This window comes from Tubulanus polymorphus, chromosome 3 (genome assembly GCF_964204645.1).
Source record: "Tubulanus polymorphus chromosome 3, tnTubPoly1.2, whole genome shotgun sequence".
Lineage (NCBI taxonomy): Eukaryota > Metazoa > Nemertea > Palaeonemertea > Tubulaniformes > Tubulanidae > Tubulanus > Tubulanus polymorphus.
In genome coordinates this window covers 6,588,690-6,612,413 of record NC_134027.1, presented here as the reverse complement: position 1 = coordinate 6,612,413, position 23,724 = coordinate 6,588,690, and the positions used below count along the sequence as shown (strand labels likewise).

Sequence of the window (23,724 nt, the reverse complement as noted above, 5' to 3'; positions counted from 1 at the left end):
AATGTTGAATACCCGGTACTGCGAGTTTTATTTTTTCCATTTAGATAGCAATTTGACAAGCGAACAACAATTTGAAAGTTAACGAAACAGCTGCTGTTTGTCTCAATGAAATGTAATAGCCTATATCCGGTATTGCTAGCGAGTTGTATCTTTTCAAATAGAAAATTGATGACATGAACTTTACATGACGTATATAATTCAAGAATTATGCTGGTTATTTGGAAAATATTTTTTTGTAAGATTTGAAATATTTTTTCGCTATTTGGTCTTTCATGCCCTAAAACTATTCCAAAATTAGGGCCCTGCTAGTTCTACTAATTGTTGTTCTGAAAAGTTTCAGAAAATGTAATACACCCGATTTCTCGTTCGAAATATACGTATTCTTTCAAACTTACTCGGTTTGAGGCCAAATTACGGGAAAAAGAAGCCAAACTTTCTTCCATTTTCACCCTAAATAATGCCAGAAGTTATGAATGCTCCTCTTTGCATCAAATTTTCTGGGGAAGCTCCCACGGGACACCCGACTCAAGCTATACGCCTTTGACAAAAAGTCCAATGTCGTGAAAATCCAGACATGGCTTTCCAAGACATGGCTGGCCACGGGCCTCATCAATCACTGAACTCATCCGGAATTATCAGGAACGATCTTTTTGTAACCTTAGCCAATAATGAGTGATTTACATATCACCACTTCACCAAGAACCTTAGTGTCTGATGTACCACTAGGATCTAGAGCGCCGGAGATCTCTGGAGAAACAACCACTGCCAGGACGGGGTGAAATCACCTACATATCATAACACTGAAAGCCTGAATAAATCAAACAAACGTCAAACGTATTTTCGATTTTATTATCTTAATTCCAACCGTAATGTGAATACAAATATTATAGCAATTAATTTTCAACAGACAAAATTCAATTAAAAGTTGCAGGTTTATTATTACATACATGTACTATCAAAATGAATCGGTTAAACAAACATAAAATACAGTTTCCTCATACAAATCAACGTACTTGAATGATACAATGCTCTTAAATTGTGTTATGATCGCACTAAAACGTGAAAAAGGTATTTCTTTTATGAAAAAATGAAGACTAACAATACAGATGTAGATGGTGAAAATGATTTCAACCCAATGGCTGCAATCATATGGCTCATATTAACATGGGAATACTTGGGCATAAATAACATAAGTGGACATACAGTCCGTATAATAAGCAAATTCTAGGTACGTAATAAAAGTCCCAATGACATTGATTATATCAATGATTGAGATCGAGTTGATAATCACGCGCTTTAAATGTGCATCTATAACTATTGAGCTTCACTGAAACGATGTTAACTTTAAAATCCGAGAATCTATCTACAAAATTCTGAGCTTTAATTTAATGCATGAAAATGAAAAAAAACGATAAAAAAACCATCAGTTCATTCAAAAACAGAGTATTTACTGTTCTTGCCTACATTCACGTATACGAACAGTTTTAAGAGTATCCGTGTATCATAGTTCTACAAAATACATAAAAATTCTCATCCTCAATAAATATAATATTTCAATTTTATGTACAACAGAAATTGCATTGTCACAACGTCGCTACAACCCGACTGCCCCGCGTTTTAATGTAGACCTTTGTTAATGCATAGACTGAATGTTTTGAATAAAACCTTCAAAATAATCAGCTATTTGAGGTAACAGGTGAGATGATATTTGAAGTTACCATTTACAGAGCACTCACATAGCACAATACATATGGCAAGTTTTGATCCAAATGAGAAGATTTGATACAGGTACTGGATGTAGCAAACAATCAATCTAACAATCTCTGGGTTGGATCACAATCAGAACGAAGTGGGACTGGATGAGGCTGTACCTAAATGTAATTGATTTGTTATTGTCTTTTCAAGCTGTGCAAGGAAAAATTGATGTCATTTAAACAGGACATCTTCAGAAGATGAATATATACAGATTTTTCTTCATAAATAACTGCTAAATGAGGTAATGTTGTGAGCCAACCTTTCAGGCAAATATAGGAAAACTTTTATACATCAAAACTAGCGTACTACATTATAGTAACATGTACTAAGTAACAGCAGATACAAATTGTGAAGAAATTGCTACAACAGACTGGTTTTGATATGTTTTATTTACATTTGATACCGGGTACTTAACAATTTTATTGAGTCCAAAAAAGAATGTAGATTTTCTAGAATCTCAGCATCAATCCGACCAATCATGCCAAATGAATTTGTGATTTTATTGTAGCAGCTGATCACAACACTTATAGTGTGTTTCGCCAGGTATACCAGGTACAAGATGGAAATGAATACGTAGAATTGATTTGTTGCACCTAGGTGTGTAAAAAGCCCCTGTGCACCGCCTTGAAGAAATATTCACCATAAGTTGTGAACAAATAATTTAACGAGTAACCAAGAAGAAAGTTTGAATTCAAACAAGTATAAAAAGCTGCTTATCGGCATGTCAACTGTCCTCTAAACGATACAAAATACGTTTTTGGCTAAATAACCTCAGTATTGATTCCAAAGCTGAGGAAAACAACTTTTTCCATAATCCATCAAAGCGGGAAAATATTCTGACACGTACGAGGAATAAAATGGCGGCGATTGTGAAATGGGTAGATGCGCATTACGAATAGATCGTAACAACTTCTCGGCCTCCTCCGCGAATCATCACAACTTTATCTAAACCATCAGTTAATGCTTCCAAGAAAGACATATCTACAATTATGATGTCAAGGATGAACCACATCTAAACAATAATGAAAATTCCATGAAATATTCAATGAACAATGTACATTTTAGTATTTCTTAGCTCAACTGGTAAATAAATGAATTATATTTACTGATGATTTGAATATCATCTGAATGAGATGCATGGAATGAATGACAAGTCTCAGAAAAAGATACAGTTTTCATCACCGGATTTATCTTTTGGTGCTCCAGGCAAATTCATTATCACAAGCTGCGCATCTTGCGATTTTTCAGTGATTACTTTATTCAAACGGACAGCAGTGTGCATTCTCTTGACATTTCTTTGATCCCTGCAAATATACAATATTGAAGACTGGCTCAGTTGATTCAGTAGACCTTAAGTTTGATACTTTCAAATGGAATATATAACTTTATCATTCCAGTAACGTGGAGGGGTGGTTGGGTATCTTTGGTGGTTTTTGTTTTTAAAGAATCACTAAGGTTAAACATTTAACACTACAACTAATACAACATAATACAATACGGTACATACCCCGGTATAGCCAATTTGGAAATCACTCAGAGGCCATTTTATGAGTATCAAATTTTCAAAGTTTTTCCTCAGTTCCAACCGAATTAAAAACGAACCCAACCCCATATTCCTCACACTATGGGCCTGCTTATTGTTCACGCTTCACATCATAAACCTTAGCACATTACTTACAGTTCAACGCTGAGTTTATCAGACTTGAACAATGATTCAACTCTTGGCTTCGGGGAAGACTTAGCAGCACCGGGCGAGAATGTATACAAATTCATTTCTTCAGGCTTCATATTAGTGTTATTCTTTTCTGTCTCAGTCATCTCAATAACCTCATCCTTCTCAGTGGCAGGAATCATGTTATTATCCATGGCTATTTTGACACCTGATGTACCTGGTGTATGGGCACGTTCAACTATATTTTGTGCCTGAAATGATTAATGAAATCACTGCATATCATGCATCTTCGAAGTAAAGATATTAAATCTTTTCTAAAAAACTATATTAGTTACAGTTATGATAATAATGATAGTTGAATTAAATAAGGTTGGTAAGCTTTGTGGGATTAATTTATCTAAGAGTTTGAAACGTTTTGACAAGATATGTAGATTTTTGAAATAACTCACATCCACTTTAGCTGCATGTTTACGTAATTGCATCTGTTTGAGCATTTGTGTTCGTTGTTGCATCATCAAAGTTCGTTCCACTGTATAGGCCGATATATCACTATCCGTCTGTAATAAGAAATAGCAAGAATAGAAAGACTGCAGCAGAACAAGCACTCAAAAAACCTATCTATTTTGTCAGTACATCCAGTATGCCTATGAAATGATCAAGATATTCGATAGAGACAATCCTTTGTGTGCACATACCATTTCAACTACTTCAACCTCTGCATCCATTCGTAGATGGTACATAAATGTCCTCAAATCTTTCTCCATTTGTACACTATTATCCTCCATTTCTGTACGTCAAACAGTCAAGGATACAAATTGAGAATTAACTGTAAGAATTAGTTTTATCAATTTGGAAAAATGTGCCAAAACCATATCATGATATCAACCACAGGATCTAGACCATTATCATGGAAAATGTACATTTCCGACAGTGATTTGTTCAAAAGGATACGCGCCACTGTGAATATTCTCGTCTTGCAGTTCTTCCACACTTTGTGTTGTCTGAGCAGAAATGGTAACAACATTAACATACCACCATCATCTGTATGGCTGCAGTTATGGAACAAAATGACAATAATAAATCATAAATTTAGTAGTTTCTAATAAAATTCACAGAACTAAATAGATATCAATAAAATTAATAACAACTGAACATAGTGTTACCAGTGATTAACATATTCATTCTATTAGTGATATGATTGATTTATTCAAGGATACGGACAATCCACCAGACATCAATAGTACCAGAGGATATCTTATCATAGTTGCTCGGGAAATTATCAACACCTTTCAGTACGACGAGAGCATTCGCCATCTTGTTCACTACTCGAATTGTATCTACAAGACAGAAGCAAAATATATGTACTACATATACAAACATGTCAATACATAAAGCCTATCAAAGCAGAAAAACCAACTAAAAATGTAGAAACTGTATATCCCACATATGGTGAGATTTATGATTTGAAAACTCGTTTCTCTAAACGAAATTTCAGTAAATATTTGCCTAGTGTCTGTGAATATTTTATTCAGTATGTAAGGTATGACAAATTTTAGGTCAAGTACCCAACTTGATTTTTTAATTTTATGTACAGCACTTTAGAGCCGTATTGGAGTAATAAGGCGCGATATAAGTTTAGTTATAGTAATGATAATAATGATAATAATTCACATACCTACGAATGTTCGCCATGTAGTAGTGTGATGGTTTTGTCCCCATTGTGTAGGCCAGCCAAGCATCACAGTATTTGGTCTCATTCCTCCTAAACCTTCTATTTGACACCTTCATAAATAAACAAATTGAAAAATATTATTTGAAGTAACAGATGATAGCCAAATAACCAATAATTATCATAAGATCATGGGCAACTGTATGATTAAATTGATAATGAACTAATGAACTAAAAAGATGCAATTTTATACCATTTAAAGGAGACTCCTATTGATGTATACGATAGAAAACTAAACTGATTTTTACTCACAGGTGGCTGATACCATCTGCTGTATTCTTAGCTACTAGTACATCAGCGAATCCTTTAACTTTCTCGTCTTTCATTACTGATTTCAGTGTCTAAGTGAAAATGCATTCAGAGATGTTTCAAAAAACAATTCGATTGGTCAATGAAACTGATCATGAATTATTGAACATTGAACAACCAATAGAATCCAGAAACATTTTTTGCTCAAGACAGCAATTAATCAAGACAGCCAGTGATAGTTACCTGCTTAAATACTTCCAGATCATCGACGCGGTGTGCAAGGTCACCTTCAATAACTGATCCTACGACCATTAAGCCTTTACCTAGGAAATTGCAAAATGAACATGGTCATAATAGACGAAAATATCCCACAACCACTACAGACAACTTTTAAAAAAATTACCCGCTTTGAGTTGAGTTGAAAATGATAACATTCTCTGAGTCTTCACTTGTAGGAAATCAGTCGGTTTAATCAAAACCATCACTTGGGGTCTGAAATTTAAAGGATACATGTTAGGAAGTCAACGGATAAGTATATAAGTATCAATGTGCAGACATTAGAATCAACAAACCTCCAGTTTTTAGTATGCGGCGGACCCTCTTCCAAACGTAAAAGTGCATAACGAGCTGCAGACATTGCTAAACCTCTGATACCATCACCCCATTCCTGTTCAGCTCTATAAAATACCAAAAAAAAGATCATATCTAAAATGTTTCATACGTGCGAAAATAGATAATTGGTAATTTAACCGATGTACCCTTTGTATTCGATATACTTGTAAATGGCAAATGCTATTACAAGAGCGACAAGTGCATAATACCAACTTGAAATAAACATCAATGCTATACATAACAACAAACCCAACAGTGATAATGTCCTGAAATCATAAAATAGAAACAACAGTAAATTTTCATATTTAAGATTAAAAGATGCGCCAGTTCAATATAAGATCTTTACCAGTGATAGAAACGGAATCGTGGTCTCCAGTTCGGCGTTTTCAACAGCGTCTGCAAAGCGCACGCCAAATTCACGAAACCATAACACATGAGGAAGAACCTGGAACGAACCGAATCAAAAATTTGATTCTGAATCTGTACACGAAAAATGTTATAAGTACCCCAGCATATGATTATATTACTGGTACTTACATAGTGATTATTGGTGCCACATAATCCAAACTAGCTATAAGAATACCCAGTTCTGTAATACATGCAGTCATCAATAAAGCCCTCACAGGTTCACCTTTCTTTGTTGTAACACTAAATACTTTCAGGAAAGGGATAACACCATCCTTAGAAATGGCCTGCAACAATCGCGGAGCCCCTGCAAAGGAATAACGAATCAGAACACCATTCATTTCATTAGAAAAACTTTTTGAGGAAGATTTTGTGGAACAAAGGTAATCTGTATTCAGTGTCTTTGAATAACTTTATAGATTTCATATCAAAAGGGAATGAAAAACACATACCAGTCAGACTTTGTAAACCTGCTCCAATAGTAGACAGAAGGGAACCGATTAATATGACCCAGTGTGATGGCCAGGCAAGATTAGCTACAACCAGACTGCCTCCTATACTTTCACCAAATCTGGAATATTAAATATTTTCATTGAAGAACAGCATATATTTTTCTAAAATAAAAAATCAACGTCAGTTAAATGAGCTAACACCAGAATCTAATCTATAAGTCTTCAAAATGATCGTCCTCAGGCATGTCACTGGTAATGAATGGGAAAAGAAATTCTAAACTACCATACAACATAAAAATAAATTATTTGAAAGGTTGAGAGAAAATTGTAATCACTAAAAAAATATTTAAAAGAATAAATCAAGGAAGATGATATTGCTATGATATATCACAAGACCACAGCAGAACCCCATATAAATTGGAGCCTGTTAGCGTTGACCGCACACACCAAGTCATATCCTCAACTTAAATGTGGACAATTAAATAATCTTGAAAAAAGAATTTGATTTCAGTGCACAACCCATAGAAATAATAAACTGAAATGTCTCCCTTTTTTCGAGAAACACACATGCACATACAAAATATCACATACCACGGGTCAGCGCACATGATGAATTAAAACGCGCACTAAAATCTAAAAAGCCAAAACCATGCATGTAAAAACTGTACACATAATAAATGAAGGATTATCATTGAAAAACAATCATCACCTCAGCACACATAGTACAGAAACTGCGCTATCTTAATTAGATTTCAAGATCAATAAAACTTTCACTAAAAACAGCCAGATATTGAGGATTTAATGGCTAACTGCAGGTACAACGCAAGGACCACAAATTATCTATTTCACAATATGAGTACTACTTACTTATCTTGGAGAAGTTGACCCTCAATTGTTGCACCAAAGAATAGCACAGAAGATAAATCTATTCAAACAGTTACGGAAATGAATTTTCAAGGCTCAGAATGGAAACCAATGAAATGGTAACCACCATTAATGGTTGTCAAAATGTCAGTTCGTCTTAGACCTCAAAGTTATAAGCATTTACAAAGGGGATACATTACGTGTAATTCGAATGTTTGCAAGTTGATGTAAAAGGATACAGACAAAAGACGTAGTAGCAATGGCTGCTATAGTTCCTACTGGAATTGACTTCTGGGCATCTTGAAGATCACCAGATCGATTAGAGCCAGCCATAATACCTGCAAATATCATCAAAGTTAATACGGTTTAGGCTAAGCAAACGACTTAATAAGATCATGAAAATTACCATTTAGGATAAATTGCGAACATACCGGTACATGATGGGAAGAATATAGCAAGTAACACCATGAAACTAGTAGTTATATCACTGATTATGAATGCTCCACCACGTTTTCCGTGAGCATCAGTTCCGATGATATTATCCCGTTTCGTATACTTGTTATATGCATTCTCTGAAATTGAATTTAGAAATGGTAAGTAAACTGTCAGAGGTAAGTGGTCAAAAAAGTGTCAGTGACAGATAACAAAGTCACCATCTTCGTCTGGAGAGCGCCTTTGATAATAGCCCTGCTATTTACAAGGCGCTATAGAAATTTACAATCCTATCCTATCCTATCCTATCATAGTATACAAGTTTAGCTCGACGATTTCTAAGAATGTAGTCGGAGAAAGTACGCAAAATGCAAACCTTGAAATACGCCACCGGTTAAACCAGGAATTCCGGGAACCTCTCGCAGGTTATTTTGATTTTCGAGGAAAAAAGGATCACAGACAGTTCCATTCGGCGATTCAGGACAGAATGATTTATATATGGGACCAACGCTCGAACTGTTACAGAACCAGGTGCCGTTCATTTCTAATATACGATGCGATAATACGCGATCTCCGAGCAAACATATTCTGAAATTAACAATCGGATATTTCTAGCATGAGAAATTGAGACACTGACAATTAGACGTTTTATACAACTAGTTTCTTTTTTTTGTCTTCAAGAAAAGTTCTCTTTATCTTAAAACACACAATACATGTCTGAGTAGATGTCTTACTCATCGTATGTATGCTAATGGATGGAAATTAGCGCTATGATTGTCCTGTACTCATGCATAACTAATCAACTTAGTCAAGTATAACATTGCCATTGAGGAATGTAGATGATTCTATTTTCTCTGTAAATAATTGCCTAGCGCTGATTCTGGTCCTGATTCGGATTGGGAGCTGTTTATCTAATGTGGTATGTATTTGTGTCTAGGCTTCAAAGAGGAAAGATATCTAGAATATTCAAAGGATTTACATCAAGAGATCAATATAAGGTGGAACTTCGTTTCAACGAATTTCAGGGGACCAGAAAACCAGAAACGAATCCAGTATGAAATTAATCATGGTAAATTGCTATAATTGAGTTTCCTCGGAACATTAACTCCCAATAAAACTACTGGACTTAAGATTTAAGTGAAAACGTTCATAAATTTCAAATTTGATGGCTGATAGAACTTACTTTACACTACGAGCGGGACTGCTAACGAAAATTCCAACATAAATCGCCAGAATGGATAGAATCACACAGAACAATGACATCGCGGCGACCATACTGACGAATCTAACACCGAGAAAAACGCATAATGCCAACACTATCAATAAACATGTGCCGTATACGCGATAATTATTGAAAGCATTCGCCTCAACTGTTACATCACCAAATATAGAGATCACTGGTGCGATATATGTCTGAAAAAATAAGTTGAATTACACGTTTTTCATTCATGCTTTTACAAACTAAATAAAACCCTAGTCTAGAATCGAATCCGTGGAATGATGGGGTACTGGCTCACACCAAATGGCACAACAATTCACTGGGTTATTCGTAGTTAAAAGTTAGTTCATTTCCAATGAAATTTGAACTGGATTCTTTTGGGTTGCAAATCCAAATATTATCAAACAAGCCAATGAATAGATTCACTTTTCTACTCAGTGTATGGTATAGACTTCACTGAAAGGTTATTTACTTATTGGAAAAGCTGATTCAAATTTAACTGAAATTGAAGCGGAGTAACCCATTCACAACTAGCGAACCTGCCCGATCACTGTGGAATCCTCGCTTGCCACGGTAGCAATGCCGGCACATCGTTGTTTTCGACTTACCAATAAGATTTCTATAGCACCGATAATGTACATGGCAGCGGCGAAACTCGTACCGAGATAGAATAATATCCCGACTGCACCACCGAATTCAGGACCTAACGCTCGAGATATCATAAAATACGACCCGCCCGCCGGTACGACACCGTTCGTCGCTATGGCACTCATCGATATCGCTGTCAACATCGTCTGTGAAAAAATAAACAGAAAGGAAATATTGAATAATTGAAGAGGCAAACTTTAAAGGCTACTTCACGATCCCACAGCCATCTTACACGGACAACAAAGGATTTCATGTATTTTTGATAGCAGGATTGGTGCAAGGATGCCGAACATTAACAATCCAGTCACAGAAGCTAATTGATTTACAAAGCCCAAATGTCTGTGACCACTGAGTTCGGTCGCATCAGTTGCTAATGATCAGTTGTCGATTTCCAGCGTTTATCAGGCTTTTCGTACGGATATAATAAGAAACTGAGTAAATCGCTAAGTCAACTGGGAATAGGAGGAAATCCTAATTATGCCGAAAGTCCTTCAGTTCGGAGAGATACATATGACATTACATAAATTAATTCGGCAGTTACTCGAAAGGCTGATAACTCATATCAATTTCTACAGTTGATTGTTGAAAATTCTCCCGAGTGCTAGTTCGTATCATGATGTCCTGTTAGCAAATAATCAAATTTTCTAGCAAGAAAGATCCGAGTGTAATATGATTTCGCGACAGTGTGTAGAGCTGTATTTTCGTAAACGATTGGACATAAGGGTTTGTGAATGTTCTTTTTCATTCAGAAAAAAAGATACTTTTTGGGCACAATGCGACTACTGGCATCCATCCATTAGAACGAATACGGTAGCTTCGTATACAGAGTTTAAAGATACTCACTGTGCAGCAGCAGATAAGAACAATAAAGAAACTTTCCATCACGCCGGCCATTCCAACAACCCATGTCAAACGAATAAACAATATCACACCAAAAATATTCTGTATACATGGTAGATATACGCCCAGTAGAGTACCAAGTTTCTTTTGCTGAAATAAATGAAAAAAAAGAGGTAGAAAATTTCCAAGATTAATCGCTTTCTATTCGTGCACTATTTATTGATTCAATTCATAGCAAAATTAAGCTGACAATTTCAAATTCTCAATTAGACGAGTTTGCGAATGACGGGTGAAATGAATAGAAGATATCTCACAAAACGATGGAATTCTAACCGAAACGTATCAATAACTGATTGCAATTTGATGGCATTGTATTCAACTCAAAATTTTGCATGTGTCGCGTATCGTGATAACGATAGATTTCATGTCTCCCAAGACAGACAGATGGATAAAATATCATCGACAAAACCGACACGATACATTTTCTATTCAAAAACTGACGAAACGTTATAAGATTCATGACGTATATCCTGATGATAATGCCGAATCGAAAAAGCCACGACAATAATGATGATGCATGTAGACAGTATATAACGGAGTGTCCTTTTTTTAAGAAGCACTAGTCATTTGTTCAATATGTTACCATTCCATGAAAAATCCAAAGGGAATACCCGTAGGAATGATATAAGGCAAAGGAAAAATACCGAAATGACCAAGCTATATCAAATATCGCAGCCATAAGAAGACTCAGTCAATTTCATCTAGTTGGTTTTATTTATGATATTAAGCAATAACTGAATCATACACAGGAGATTATCAATTTATGTCCGAAACCGTAGAAACTACCAATAAATCATAACAGAACTAGACAGTTATGTTATTAGAACTATTTTTATAGACGTTTTCAATTCGCCCTTTTATTACATCGGATATACGCATGTTGCGATGACCAGACCATGGACGTAGAAATAGTGCCGATATATGTATTACCAAAAATACTGTATTTTTGGTATTACCGATATTTATAACTTACTGGCAGTGGACATGAGTAGCCAGCAAAAATTGTCTCATGGTTTAGTATTCATTCACCAATTACCTGATGAAGTAGCTTTTTAAAATTTCATATTTACTTACAAGCAATGTGTACACAAGTGAATTTTGTGGCTCAATTCAAAACTTTTACATGCACAGATGGGTCTAAGGAGAAATGTTTCTACTCATTCTAAGGATCAACGAGAATAACTAGGGAGGTCGAACAAACATACGCTGTACTAGTACAACACAGGGAATAAACCGCTACTAGTTCAGACAAATTTTCGGTTAGAAAAAAAAATGCAACCGTTTGATCGAGTACCGAAACGATCATAAGCCACGATCACACGGAGACGATTTGGTGCGGGCCAAATTGGCACGGACCACTCAGGCCTGAGTCAAATTCAGCCCGTGCCTCATTAGAGAGCGCCTTCACACGTACACCACTCACTCGATACTAAACAATGCTTAAATAAAGCGATGTGATTCGCACGCAATGAATTGACCCGTGCTAAAATTTGGCTGGCACGTGGTCCGACGTTTTTGGTCGGGTCAGACTTTGGCCCGGGCCAAATAGGCTCCCATGTGAACAGGTTGTTCAGGGCCAAAAATGCTTGTGTGATCGCGGCTATAGTGAAATAAGACTGATAACTAGCAATGATTATATATAATACTCTGCTTTAATCGATCGATTCCCATGGATTGAAATTAGCAGCGCGGTGAATTCGAACGTCGTGCTCTAAGCCGATTAAACCGAATGATTGCTTTATTATGCAGATTAATCATAGTTCTAATTTAGGCTATTCGAGTTTAACGACACCTCGGGTTTTCCCGAGAGCATCTTTTCCGCAGCGTCGCTCGTTAATTCTGTCCGGTAATCGAGTGAAACGTTCGTCGAAAATTTAACTAGAAAGAAATCATCGCACGTTTAAAGAAAAAGAGTCGACATCAAGGCATTGAACATGAGGGTAACATTTTTTATCCATTTCTCACGGCAAAGTGAAAAATTATCTTAACCAGTGCCGCAAAAGACCTTGAAATGAAAGTCTTTTTTATTACTAAATGAGAAAGTGAAAATAAAAATTGAATCGAATCGAATTAAGCCTTCGTTAGAACATGCAAAGCGTGTACTAGTGACTTGACATTTAAAGCTTGGCAGATCAATTTTCAATCAGAAATTGTGTTTTACGTGACGATGAAAATTAGCTTTCAGTTCGTCTTCATCTAATTTTGAAAATTACGCCAGAAACTATTCGGCTATTGAATTTGCATCGAACGACTCTCTCAAGTGAGAAATGTTCACTCTGATGCGGTTCTAATGATTAGAAAGCACCAGCCAGAGTTTTACGCGATGTTCCTTCATTGCCATTACAGCAACAGGGGAATGTTAAGTGCGGCAAATGGGGGGTAGTAAGTAGTGAAGGCAATTTCGGTAACTCCATAAAGCGACGTCACAAAAATTCAATTTGAATTTCTGAAATGTTAGGCGGTCGCCATAAAACTATTCACTCCATGCATGGAACACACACGACACTTAACTAGATACATGTACCTACATTAGCCTGTAAACCATCATCCGCGCGGAAACAAACAAAAAATGAAAGCAAAAAATAAAACAGATCTGGTTAAGAGTCGATGAGATGAATATGTATTTCAGCCCAGACCTAAATTGGTATGTGCTGTTTTCGCAATTTATGGGCGGACCACAATTTATGGGCTTTAAAAAGATGCCACATTTCACATTACTTTAAGGAGTCTTGAAACAAACATCATTTCCTATGGGATTCACTATTGAAATTAACCTAGTGATTTTTCATGTCAATATTACACTCACGCTCATAGTGCCCTAGGGAGTAATCAATCTGCCTAACTATTACCCTTTAGAAAAATTTCACCACCAGTAGACCAACAGTGAATATGGTTGTTATTGCAAAGACTCTCTATGCGGTGAACAGCCTCTTCATTGGATATGTTCAGGTGATTGACTCAAATGTTTGTTGCTGAGAAAACTTCTTTCAGGATATGAAAAATGTTCTTTCTGTTCATGTAAAAAAAATCTGTATTCAGTCAAGCATCATAATGCCAAAACATCAGAAAGTAACAGTTAACTTGTAACTGCAAAACTGGCAAAGAATGGTATGGCTTGGATACGGATTCCCAGATGTATTGAGTAGCACCAAGTAAGGTTAGCGGTATCATCACAGCTAATAGAATAGTTCATGAGAGCTGAAGTGAAGCACCCTCAGACACCAAGGCTGACCGAGATGATATTTCTCATGGTCAACAAATTGATTGCACATTTTACGAGAGATTAAGTGATCAGGCTTTTCGCCCATAACACCAATAACGAGAAAACTGCTTTTAGATAGATCTACAGGTCAACATATTGCCAAAAAACTGTGATCACTCCTCTAAGCTAAGCGTATGCATTTGTAAAATAGTAATGAAAATAACTACTTCTTCTTTTTCATCAGGTATCATAGATGTCTAAAACTGCACATATTCGCCCGACCTGTGGAATTTATGTTCATTTTTTCAAAATTGTGTAGCATAAATCACGTTTAAAAAGAACAACGGCAAGCAGCGAGCGACAGAAAGGATGGGGAGAGAATCTCTGGAGACAGCAGGGTGATCCCACGGAGATAACGCTGCTGGTCGCATCCATTTATCAAACCTAATAATCAAAGAAGTGCCCGCGAAATTGAGTGATACCAGGGACCACAGATCACTGCGTATACATATTTCATACTTCGCTGTTTTTTCTCGGATGCTTGCACATACTAATTGCCTACACATTGATATTTTCAACCGGACTGGACTCGTAGTGGTAAGATTATAAACCAATATCCATCATCAAACACCCTTTTACACGGATATAAAACAAAGCGAAACATGATTCTAATCCGTAATCAATTTTTACAGCGTAATTCTATTGCTAATTCTTGCGGAGACAACCAAATGAAAGCCATTATTATACAAACAGGGAATTTTAATTAATTTTCATCGTTAATGCTTTCATTACACGCACGACAGACTGGGCAATAAGAAAGAGTAGATGGTAAGAGTATAATCTGGAGGATAGGAGTGAAGAATGAAATTCAAGATTTGGGATCCAACAAGAAAACTTGAAAAACCCTTGAAAAATTACACATACAATGGCTTAATATCATCGACGATAAATGATAGAAATTAAGTTAAAGCATAAAGTTATTTTGGATTTGAATATCATAATCAATAATTGACAACCAGAGTATGGTGTCAAAAAACCAGTGCATGGTGTCAGTTTTAATGGTGTCAAAAAATGTTATAAAGCATCACAGAGAGAGACGCGGCTCTATAGATATTTTACCATAGCAGGCGTTTATTCCGTTGATACCTGGAGAATAATGTATTATCACTGATTGAATATCTATTGATCTCATACAGTGGAAGAACTCGACTATAACGCTGTTAAATATAACAGATTGAAGAAAGAAAGCATATTATTCCTTAATGGTTTCTCCGATCAATCGAGTGTAACTGCGGCGCTGTCGATATACTGACCATTGACATTTCGACCAAGAAAGGCAAAATGTCGAAGCCTGCGAACATCCTATCAGTAAAACCTACTTAATTCGGATCAGTTGTGACATGAGATTATGCATGAGCAATCTACAGAAAAATGTAGCTCGAAGAGGGTTTTACTGGATTACAATTTATCAGTAAAACTGGGTTAATCAATAGATTCAGAGGCCAAATCTAAAGGTAGGGCTACCCGGTATATCCGATTAGAACTTGGTAGGATACAGGGCACAGCTTAGGAGCCATAAGTTGATGAAAATCAGCACACTAAATACACAATTTTCCCTATATGCAAACGTGTCAGTAGGTAAATACCGGTACACAATTTTCCCTATATGCAAACATGTCAGTAGGGAAATACTATTGATGTCAGTTTCTCTATGAAGCGATTACATACTTCTTACATAAAAATCAACTACAAACCTTTGGTTTTTTATCAGCTTTTTCAATCTGAACTTCGCTTGCTTGTATACCGGCTTGATAATTGGCTAAGTTTGTTAGAATATCGGCTACCCGCGGTCTTTTGTGGAATTCATCCTGAAAGAAGAGAAAAGGGCTTTTGGTTAAGGTTTACGTTTTAATGGTATTTCTCTATACGAAACACATATTCATCGTTGAAAAACCCTGGAAGTGTCGAGCAAATGATTTCGGCTAGGCCTGTACGTACAATCACGAAAAGATGATTTCATCTCATAAAAGGAAGAATAAATGAATCCGTGATCAATAAGAGCACAGCGAGCGGTCAGTAGGAATTCCGATCAATATACTCAATATACGAACAGCAACAGAACAGAAAAAGAAATCCTTTTAGTGCGGCAATTAGGTGTCATGTTTCGCAGTGAACTGATCCATCTCGACGCTGTCTCCCTGAGAGAAATATTTATTCTTTTACGATGCCTCGACCGAGTTCTCAACCGAGTTACGTCTTATGTTTGACAAAACCGCGTAAGAGGTTGATGCGTAATTTATAGCCATTTACTAAAGACAGCTCGCAATGACCGCTAGACAGCTATTACTTTTATTTGCTAATAGCCCAGAGCAGGCCACAATATACAAATATGTTTTTTAACGGTTTTTGGAAAAAATGAAACCAAGACACTCGCTTTTAATGAAAATCTAGTAGAACTAAGGAACTTTGCCGATCCCTGCTGATTCCCTTATGAATCTCTGATCTCATTGATCTAGAAAATGTCGCGAATGTTCAATAAAACAATCGCAAACTACTTGACTCGTCGTAAAAATTGAATGCACACACACTGCCTCCAGCTCGTTAGTTCGGCAGCCATTGATCCGTCGCATACGGAGGAAATTTCACAGTCTGTAAGCGTGAAGTTTTTCAGGCGAACGCCCCGCGATTTATCGACAACAGGAAACGACGTATTTTTCACAAAAATCGTTGCCATGATCGACGACGAACAAACCACATGACCTCGTTTGGGTTGACTAAATGAATCGATCAATCGCCAAAGTGAGTTTGCTAGCATCGTGCAATCATAAATTCCTGCCATTCTTATCACATTGATTTAACCCTTTGCTGTCCAAACACAAGCGAGCCTGAGCAATCTGATTCCGTAGCGGATGTCCACCCAAAAACACGTCTTAAAGACTATGGTTTCCATTCACAAGTTATAATTCATAGCATAGTCTGAAGGCACAGCCTGGTATCGATATTGAGTCCTGCCCAATAACAAACTCGGGTAATATCAACTTTTCGTTCGTGTTGAACATTGTTTGGGATGAATGCCATTACAGTAGAAACAGCAGTTCATTTCAGTTCCCCGCATGTTTCTTGATTGAATGAAAATTGGTCGTGATTTTTGCGAGACAGCGGCAAATCATGATGAATGAGTTATTCAGAAATGCATTTTCTGAATGCGACCAAATAATGCGCATTTGATTCCAGTCTGAGTGTTGTCCTACAACTGGGAATCAGATTTTTATACACAGTCAAGTTTCAATCCGGCTCAATATTTTCCTTATTAGTCTCATTCATTTCAGGCTGCTTGTATTGCAGTAACACAGCCCAAGGCATCATGGCAGTCTCCACGACCAAATCAGTCAAATCAATTCACCGTCAATGATCCGAGCCAAAACGCGACCATGTGTTATAGGAGCCCGCCATTTCACTGTTCGGCCTAAGGCTACGGTAAATAGTGAAATCCCAAATATGATGCAGATTTCCTACGAAAAAAGCCATGGAGCCATATACGAAATTAGTTTGATAGATTCACATGAATTGGTTTCCTTGATGTGAGTAATGCCAACAAGTTGCAGTAATGACACTGAATGATATGATACCCATCTGACATGACAATTATGATTTGTTGTTAGCTAATATGAAAGCGGATCAGACATGAAACCCCTTTCCGCCGACATGAATCGAAGGGTGGTTTTAGACAAATCAATTGCTTACAGGCTTTCAGGCAGATAAGGCAGGAGGAAACTCTGATGATATTTGTTAGATACGAGATGGAACACACCTGCTTCAGATAACTTCCATAACAGCAATCTTGCAATCCGGGACTGCCGAATACAGGTATATGACACGATCAACATAGCAGGTGAAACGTCTCAACTGCCATGAAATGAGCAGTGGACCGAAAAAGACGACGGTTTTACCCGGACTATCCAGATGTCATGTTTTCATAATGACCGAAGAGATCTTAAGAGCTGAAAGGCAGCTCTACAGATACAGACGTACGATGATAGAAACTGCTACCACACATACCTTTAGGAGCAATAAAACACTGAGTTTCTTAAAACGACATCGACAACAAATAAATAAATAAAGCCTATTTCAAGTTAACTGCTTTCTGTGTCCATAACTGTTTATTCTAAGGATTAAATTTTTGTCGCATTATAACTTCTGGTGCCAGGAAAACAGCGGAAACTGTTACATCATGTATAAAAACAGGGTCTTTTTATTAAGCACATATTTACGATATGCATAACCGTAACTGGATTCAATTGTTCAAAACTTTAACTTCTGGGGTCGGTTCCATAGACTTAAGACCGAAAGTGGTCTTAAACCTTAAGACTGGTCTTAAGTTGTTAGATTGGCTATAGAACTAAGTTCGTCTTAGACCAGTCTTAAATCTAAGCCTTGTCTATGGAACCGGCCCCTGGTGCCAAGAAAGACAGCAGAAATTGTATGTATAAAAACAGGATCTAAAAAAATGACTAGGAACATTGATAAATCAATAGGTGATTAAACCAGGCGACTGTTGATGTAAGCCAATAAGCTAGTCAGCCATAAAGATACTGCTCACAGGGAGCTTTAGACACATTTGCCTTTATTCATTCCACCATCGATAGCGCATCATGTTTTCAGGGAAATACAAACACCAACTACTATTCAAATTCAAATCAGTAAAACTTTTTCACAGCATCGACGGATGAGTAAAAAGCACGGCTCAATTCATTTAGATTCATCGATTCGGCAGTAAGACTCCCGGGATCAGAGTGGATGAAACGCCATCGGTTGTTATTAAGATACCTATCAGAATCACAGCAGCTGGTCACCTTAGATCTTCTGGTTACTGTAGTTGATGAAGTCCGCCATCTTTGGCATCTAATTTCCTCGAAAATCCTATCGATTGCCAGCTCGCGCCGGCTTCTTCAGAAACCACCAAGTGTTGGCCTAACAAAAGGCCGCTGATCCAAGGATCTAGCTCGAGAAAAATAGTAGATGGTTTTGCAGGATATCACGAACAGTAGCATGGAAAAGTCTTGTCAATACACAAATGGTAATTTAATGCAAATCGATAAAATGTAGAGGCTTAGACAACAAGGATTTTAGGTCGCCGAGCTGAGAGAAAATGAGCTATCTTTTCATGGCCATCAAAGCCTTTCATGATTGATGCATGCTTGAATATGGCTGCGTTGTAATTAGTGGAAACAGTCAAAGCTGCAGTGAGATGTAGATCTGACAAGATTTAGAGAAGTACCGGTATAAGACATCTATTCAGCTCCTTTTGTCACACAAAAAAGTCAATTATAACCAGCGCGTTTGGTCATAGGTTTGGCTTATGACACACCGCTAACTAAATGTTAAATCCTGCCATATATCTAGACAATCCTTGCTTCTTTCAAAAAGTATAGCTCCTTATAACCGAGTTGGCATTCTAGCCCCTCTTGATTCCTAGAGGTTTTCTCAAGAACTAGCACGTATCATATGCTGGAATGTTTTATTTTTAAACTAAAATGCGATTATCAATGCCATCTGCTGAAAAGGTGAGATATTTTTCGTGCATTAAATTGCATCCATGGATCAGAAAATTACATAATTCTTTAAAAACTTACAGCATACAAATCGTTGTTTTCTTCACCTGTATGAAGGGGTTCATCTTCTTTAGCAAGTGCTGAAAAGACAAAAAATCTTTCTATTAGAAGGATGAAGCTATGAAAGGCTTTATCAAATTTGGCTTAATAAGCTTAAACCGACGTAAAGGTTAGTTGTCAGTTAATCAGGAATATTGGCACATCGACTCGGGACTTACACGTCGAGATAAAACCGACGTAGAAAGGTCGGATACCTTTGTAATCGTTAGTTTATGGAATTATACGGAATGGCTTTGACACGCTATACACGGCAGCGCACACGCGGTATGGCAGGAAAGTGGTAACTCTCCCGATAGATCGATACAACACCACTTAATCGAGACTCGCTACTCTCTTCCGTCCGTTTGAAAACACGTTCCGGGCACATTTCAAACCTATATCAATCATTTCCCCTTGTGGGCACACATTGGCGATGACAAATTTAATAATGGGTGTTAATGACCTCTGGAAGAGGAGTGGCACACGCGCACCGGCCTTTATTTCTCGCAGACTGTAAAATACACGGGCGTCAATGAGACAATGTCGGTAAATGGGTGACAACATCGTTCACTTGATTAAATCAATGTACAAGTCAGTGATTGATAGCGATTCTTCCCGACATCCATTCACGCAACTGTGAATCCCTGAATCAAATGGCTTTAAAACTGACAAGCCGACAGTATTGTCGAAAAGATTCTCGATAAAAACAAACAATTTTCAAACGCAAGATATTCACTCTCTAAGCCTGGTAGGTATAAGAAATCATGTTTTACAAGATGAAGCGAAAAAGGCAAGAATGGTAACCAAATACTGGTAAATGTAGGCATAGCATGCACATATCAGTTATCACCTTCCTTTCTTCATTAATAATTAACAAGCACTTGATGACCTCCAGACTAACTGATTCCAGCCTGGTTAACCTCTTTTTCATCGAGATTGCCGAGACCATTACACTGAGCTGAGAAATGGGAAACGCTGCAATTTGGGGCAAGGATGCTCGATAACAGATCATTGCACTTCTTAGTCTTTTCAATAATTACATCTGTAAACATAGCTCCAGGAACTAGCGTATGTACATTAACTATGACCACGACAAGCTCAACTTATCCGGTGCCTCTTTTATACTAACTCAGCGACCATAATGCAGATTTATAGTAAGAGCTGCAAAGAAGTTCGCACAAAAAAATGCAAACATACTCCTTTCCGATTCGACGATGACAAGAGCAACAACCGCAACCGGCTTGAATACATCAGCCCGAGTACATCATCATATACTGTAACAAATTCCATCTAACAGTGTTCTGTATGCTTTAAGTAATTTACAGAACCTCATTGGATGGACAGTATTCAGTAATGGATGGACAGTATGTTATCTGCAATAGGAACACTAACAGGGGAACAGAAAATTTGTTTCCATTAATTATCGAGATATTGATATATCGAGTATGACAATAAATCAAACTAATTTTTATACATACATTACACTAGAGAAAGCGCAATGATCAATATCATCTGAAAAAATCCCTCGTTTTTGCTTCCATGATTAAATGATGGTGGCAGCTAAAGCGATACCTCCGTGATTAAACCAATCTACACTGCTTGACATTCACAGTGTCGTCTAATCAAGCGTTATTTCAAGCCAGTGTGTATGCAAGATGATATATCTTTTTTTTTTATTCACTGAGCGTTGAGACACAAGGACAACGTGCAATGATTGACCATTGTGTGTTTCAACCCTTGAGATAAGACTTAGTCTATGTTGCATTACATAAAACATAATAAAATCTTATAATCCCGAAATGCTCATCCGAACAACCAATAACAATGAAGAGCTGCAACACCAGCTATCCCGCTAGATGGCGCAACAAGCAATCAGGCCCTATTATAAGCCGCGATCACACAGAGACTATTTGGCCCGGATCAGACTCGAGCCAGATTTTACCAGTGCCTAATTAGATAGCACGTTCAGACGTAAATCATTCACTCGATACTAAACAATGGTCAAACAAAGCAAAGTGTTTCATTTCCGGAACTAGTTGCAATTCAAACGCGATCATTTGTCTCATGCTAAAATTTGGCTCGACCTGGTCTGACGTTTTTGGTCGGGCCAAATTTGGCACCCGTGTCAACAGTTGTTCCAAAAAAAAAATGCTTGTGTGATCGCGGCTATTGATTATTAGTCACAACTATTTTAAATACTACATCAACTGTTTTTCCTTTGCCACCAACCATAAAATAGCACGTTTTCACAATTTCATCACTATCTGGATCTTTTCTGACTGCGATTACTGCAAAACTTCACTTGCATTTATTGACAAAACTGCCAAACCATATGAGATGGCAAAAACAAATTTTCTTGGACAATCAATCAAAATGACTGCGACAACCGCCCGTCGACCGAGGCGGTTTATATGAATTACGCAAGCTCATGAATCAAGCTTTGCGCTAGCTGAACGCTTTAATACATCAAAACAAACTTGTAAAAATTGATAATTTCATTCCATTAAGTAACAAGATAATGAAGACATATTAGACAGAATGCGGGAAATAAATATCAATTTGGAAACGCGCCATAACTCAACACTGAACGTGAAGTATATACTGCAATTTCGAAGGCAAGTGTTAGCTTAATGTTTGGTAAGTTCATCATGACAAGTCCCTCAAAACTCCTCTCAATCTACAGGGACGGGTCCAAGTCTCGACCCTCCATTAGTCCCTCCTCAGAATGTTAGCAAAATTTGGCATTTGGGTTAATTAACTGAAGAAATAGCCTAACAAAATATTCTCTTCCAACTTTGGAAAATTGATTATCAGATTGCAGCTGCTCTTATTCAAAATGTCAAAGCCGAATTATGGAGATATAAGAAATCATGGAACATCGCTTCGTACCTCGGTGCATAATTGACAATATTCCGCACCTGTGTCCGCTCAATTTTGCTAAGAATTATTCAAAATTATGTTTCGAATTTGTTTTTATCATTCCATCAAGCACTGGAAGAGCAGAAATGCAATAATGACTCGTGCACATCCTGCGTTGAGTAAGCGTGATTACGTTTGAAGCGCTCGAAAAATGGAAAAAGATACTGAATTTTGTCAATCGTCTTTGCGACTAGGTTAAAAAAGACTGGTGAAACATGAAGCGACCTAATCCAGTCATGTCGGGGTGCAGATTTCCTGAATGCCTTATAAACCCTCAATGATTTACAATTTCATGCTTATCTCTTAATCTGTCGGATCAGGCCGAACAGAATCTTGAAATACCAATCATCGTCGATGAAAACCTGAACGGTCATGGCGATTCCTCGCGTCTGACTCCATGAAAAAAACACGACGACTTCCTCCCAAACGCGGAATAAATGCATCATCAGCGAATTCTTACCGTGACTACGCATCGGAAATATTTCTGTCCGTATCTTAACAATCCAGCCACAATATTACTATCATGTATCATCCACGATTATTGTCTGAGGTAACCGGCGATTTTTTTTCGGTGAACATGCCGAAGAAATATACGAACAAGTCTATCTTATTAATGCAGGTGTTGCAGACGAAGGAAGAAAAAAATACAATCAGAATGAAGGATTTCCGAAAAACACTTTGATTGTGCGTATACATGTGGTGACGACTATTAATGAATTTTCTACCGCGTGTTAATGATGGTTGATCATACTCAGAACACAAATGAATCTTCATCCAATAACAATTTCGTTGTTGTCTCTGTTTGTTCAGTTCATCAAACATAAAACCATTAAAACAAGCGACGAGAAGGACAAATATTTCAATAAAGAAATTATCAAATATGACACGTCTGATCAGACCTTTTCTACACCAGAAAATTTGCCGATACAAAATACCTGTGATGCTCTAGGGTCTGATTTAGATAGTTTCTGACCAATTCCAGCTCGAATGAAATATGCTATGACACAATACTGAT

The 23,724-nt window shown here is 37.2% G+C and overlaps 1 protein-coding gene across 2 annotated transcripts in view; it reads right to left on the bottom strand.

Moving 5' to 3' along the window:
• Positions 1-865: 865 nt before the first annotated feature.
• Positions 866-23,724, bottom strand: part of LOC141902882 (solute carrier family 12 member 4-like) — a 32,567-nt gene continuing 9,708 nt past the window's right edge. For both annotated transcript variants that reach the window (XM_074790802.1, XM_074790803.1), the window contains 25 exons: positions 19,773-19,831; positions 15,894-16,007; positions 10,881-11,027; positions 9,998-10,183; positions 9,354-9,583; positions 8,547-8,758; positions 8,170-8,310; positions 7,978-8,076; positions 7,742-7,799; positions 6,875-6,993; positions 6,555-6,729; positions 6,364-6,462; positions 6,164-6,283; positions 5,978-6,082; positions 5,809-5,897; positions 5,649-5,728; positions 5,409-5,497; positions 5,103-5,209; positions 4,645-4,764; positions 4,379-4,468; positions 4,123-4,214; positions 3,877-3,984; positions 3,434-3,678; positions 2,926-3,059; positions 866-2,736 (listed from right to left, as the gene is read on the bottom strand). In XM_074790802.1, the coding sequence (XP_074646903.1) occupies positions 2,645-2,736; positions 2,926-3,059; positions 3,434-3,678; positions 3,877-3,984; positions 4,123-4,214; positions 4,379-4,468; positions 4,645-4,764; positions 5,103-5,209; positions 5,409-5,497; positions 5,649-5,728; positions 5,809-5,897; positions 5,978-6,082; positions 6,164-6,283; positions 6,364-6,462; positions 6,555-6,729; positions 6,875-6,993; positions 7,742-7,799; positions 7,978-8,076; positions 8,170-8,310; positions 8,547-8,758; positions 9,354-9,583; positions 9,998-10,183; positions 10,881-11,027; positions 15,894-16,007; positions 19,773-19,831 (3,110 nt within the window). In that variant the 3' untranslated portion in view covers positions 866-2,644. The remainder of the gene's footprint in view (positions 2,737-2,925; positions 3,060-3,433; positions 3,679-3,876; positions 3,985-4,122; positions 4,215-4,378; positions 4,469-4,644; positions 4,765-5,102; positions 5,210-5,408; positions 5,498-5,648; positions 5,729-5,808; positions 5,898-5,977; positions 6,083-6,163; positions 6,284-6,363; positions 6,463-6,554; positions 6,730-6,874; positions 6,994-7,741; positions 7,800-7,977; positions 8,077-8,169; positions 8,311-8,546; positions 8,759-9,353; positions 9,584-9,997; positions 10,184-10,880; positions 11,028-15,893; positions 16,008-19,772; positions 19,832-23,724) is intronic.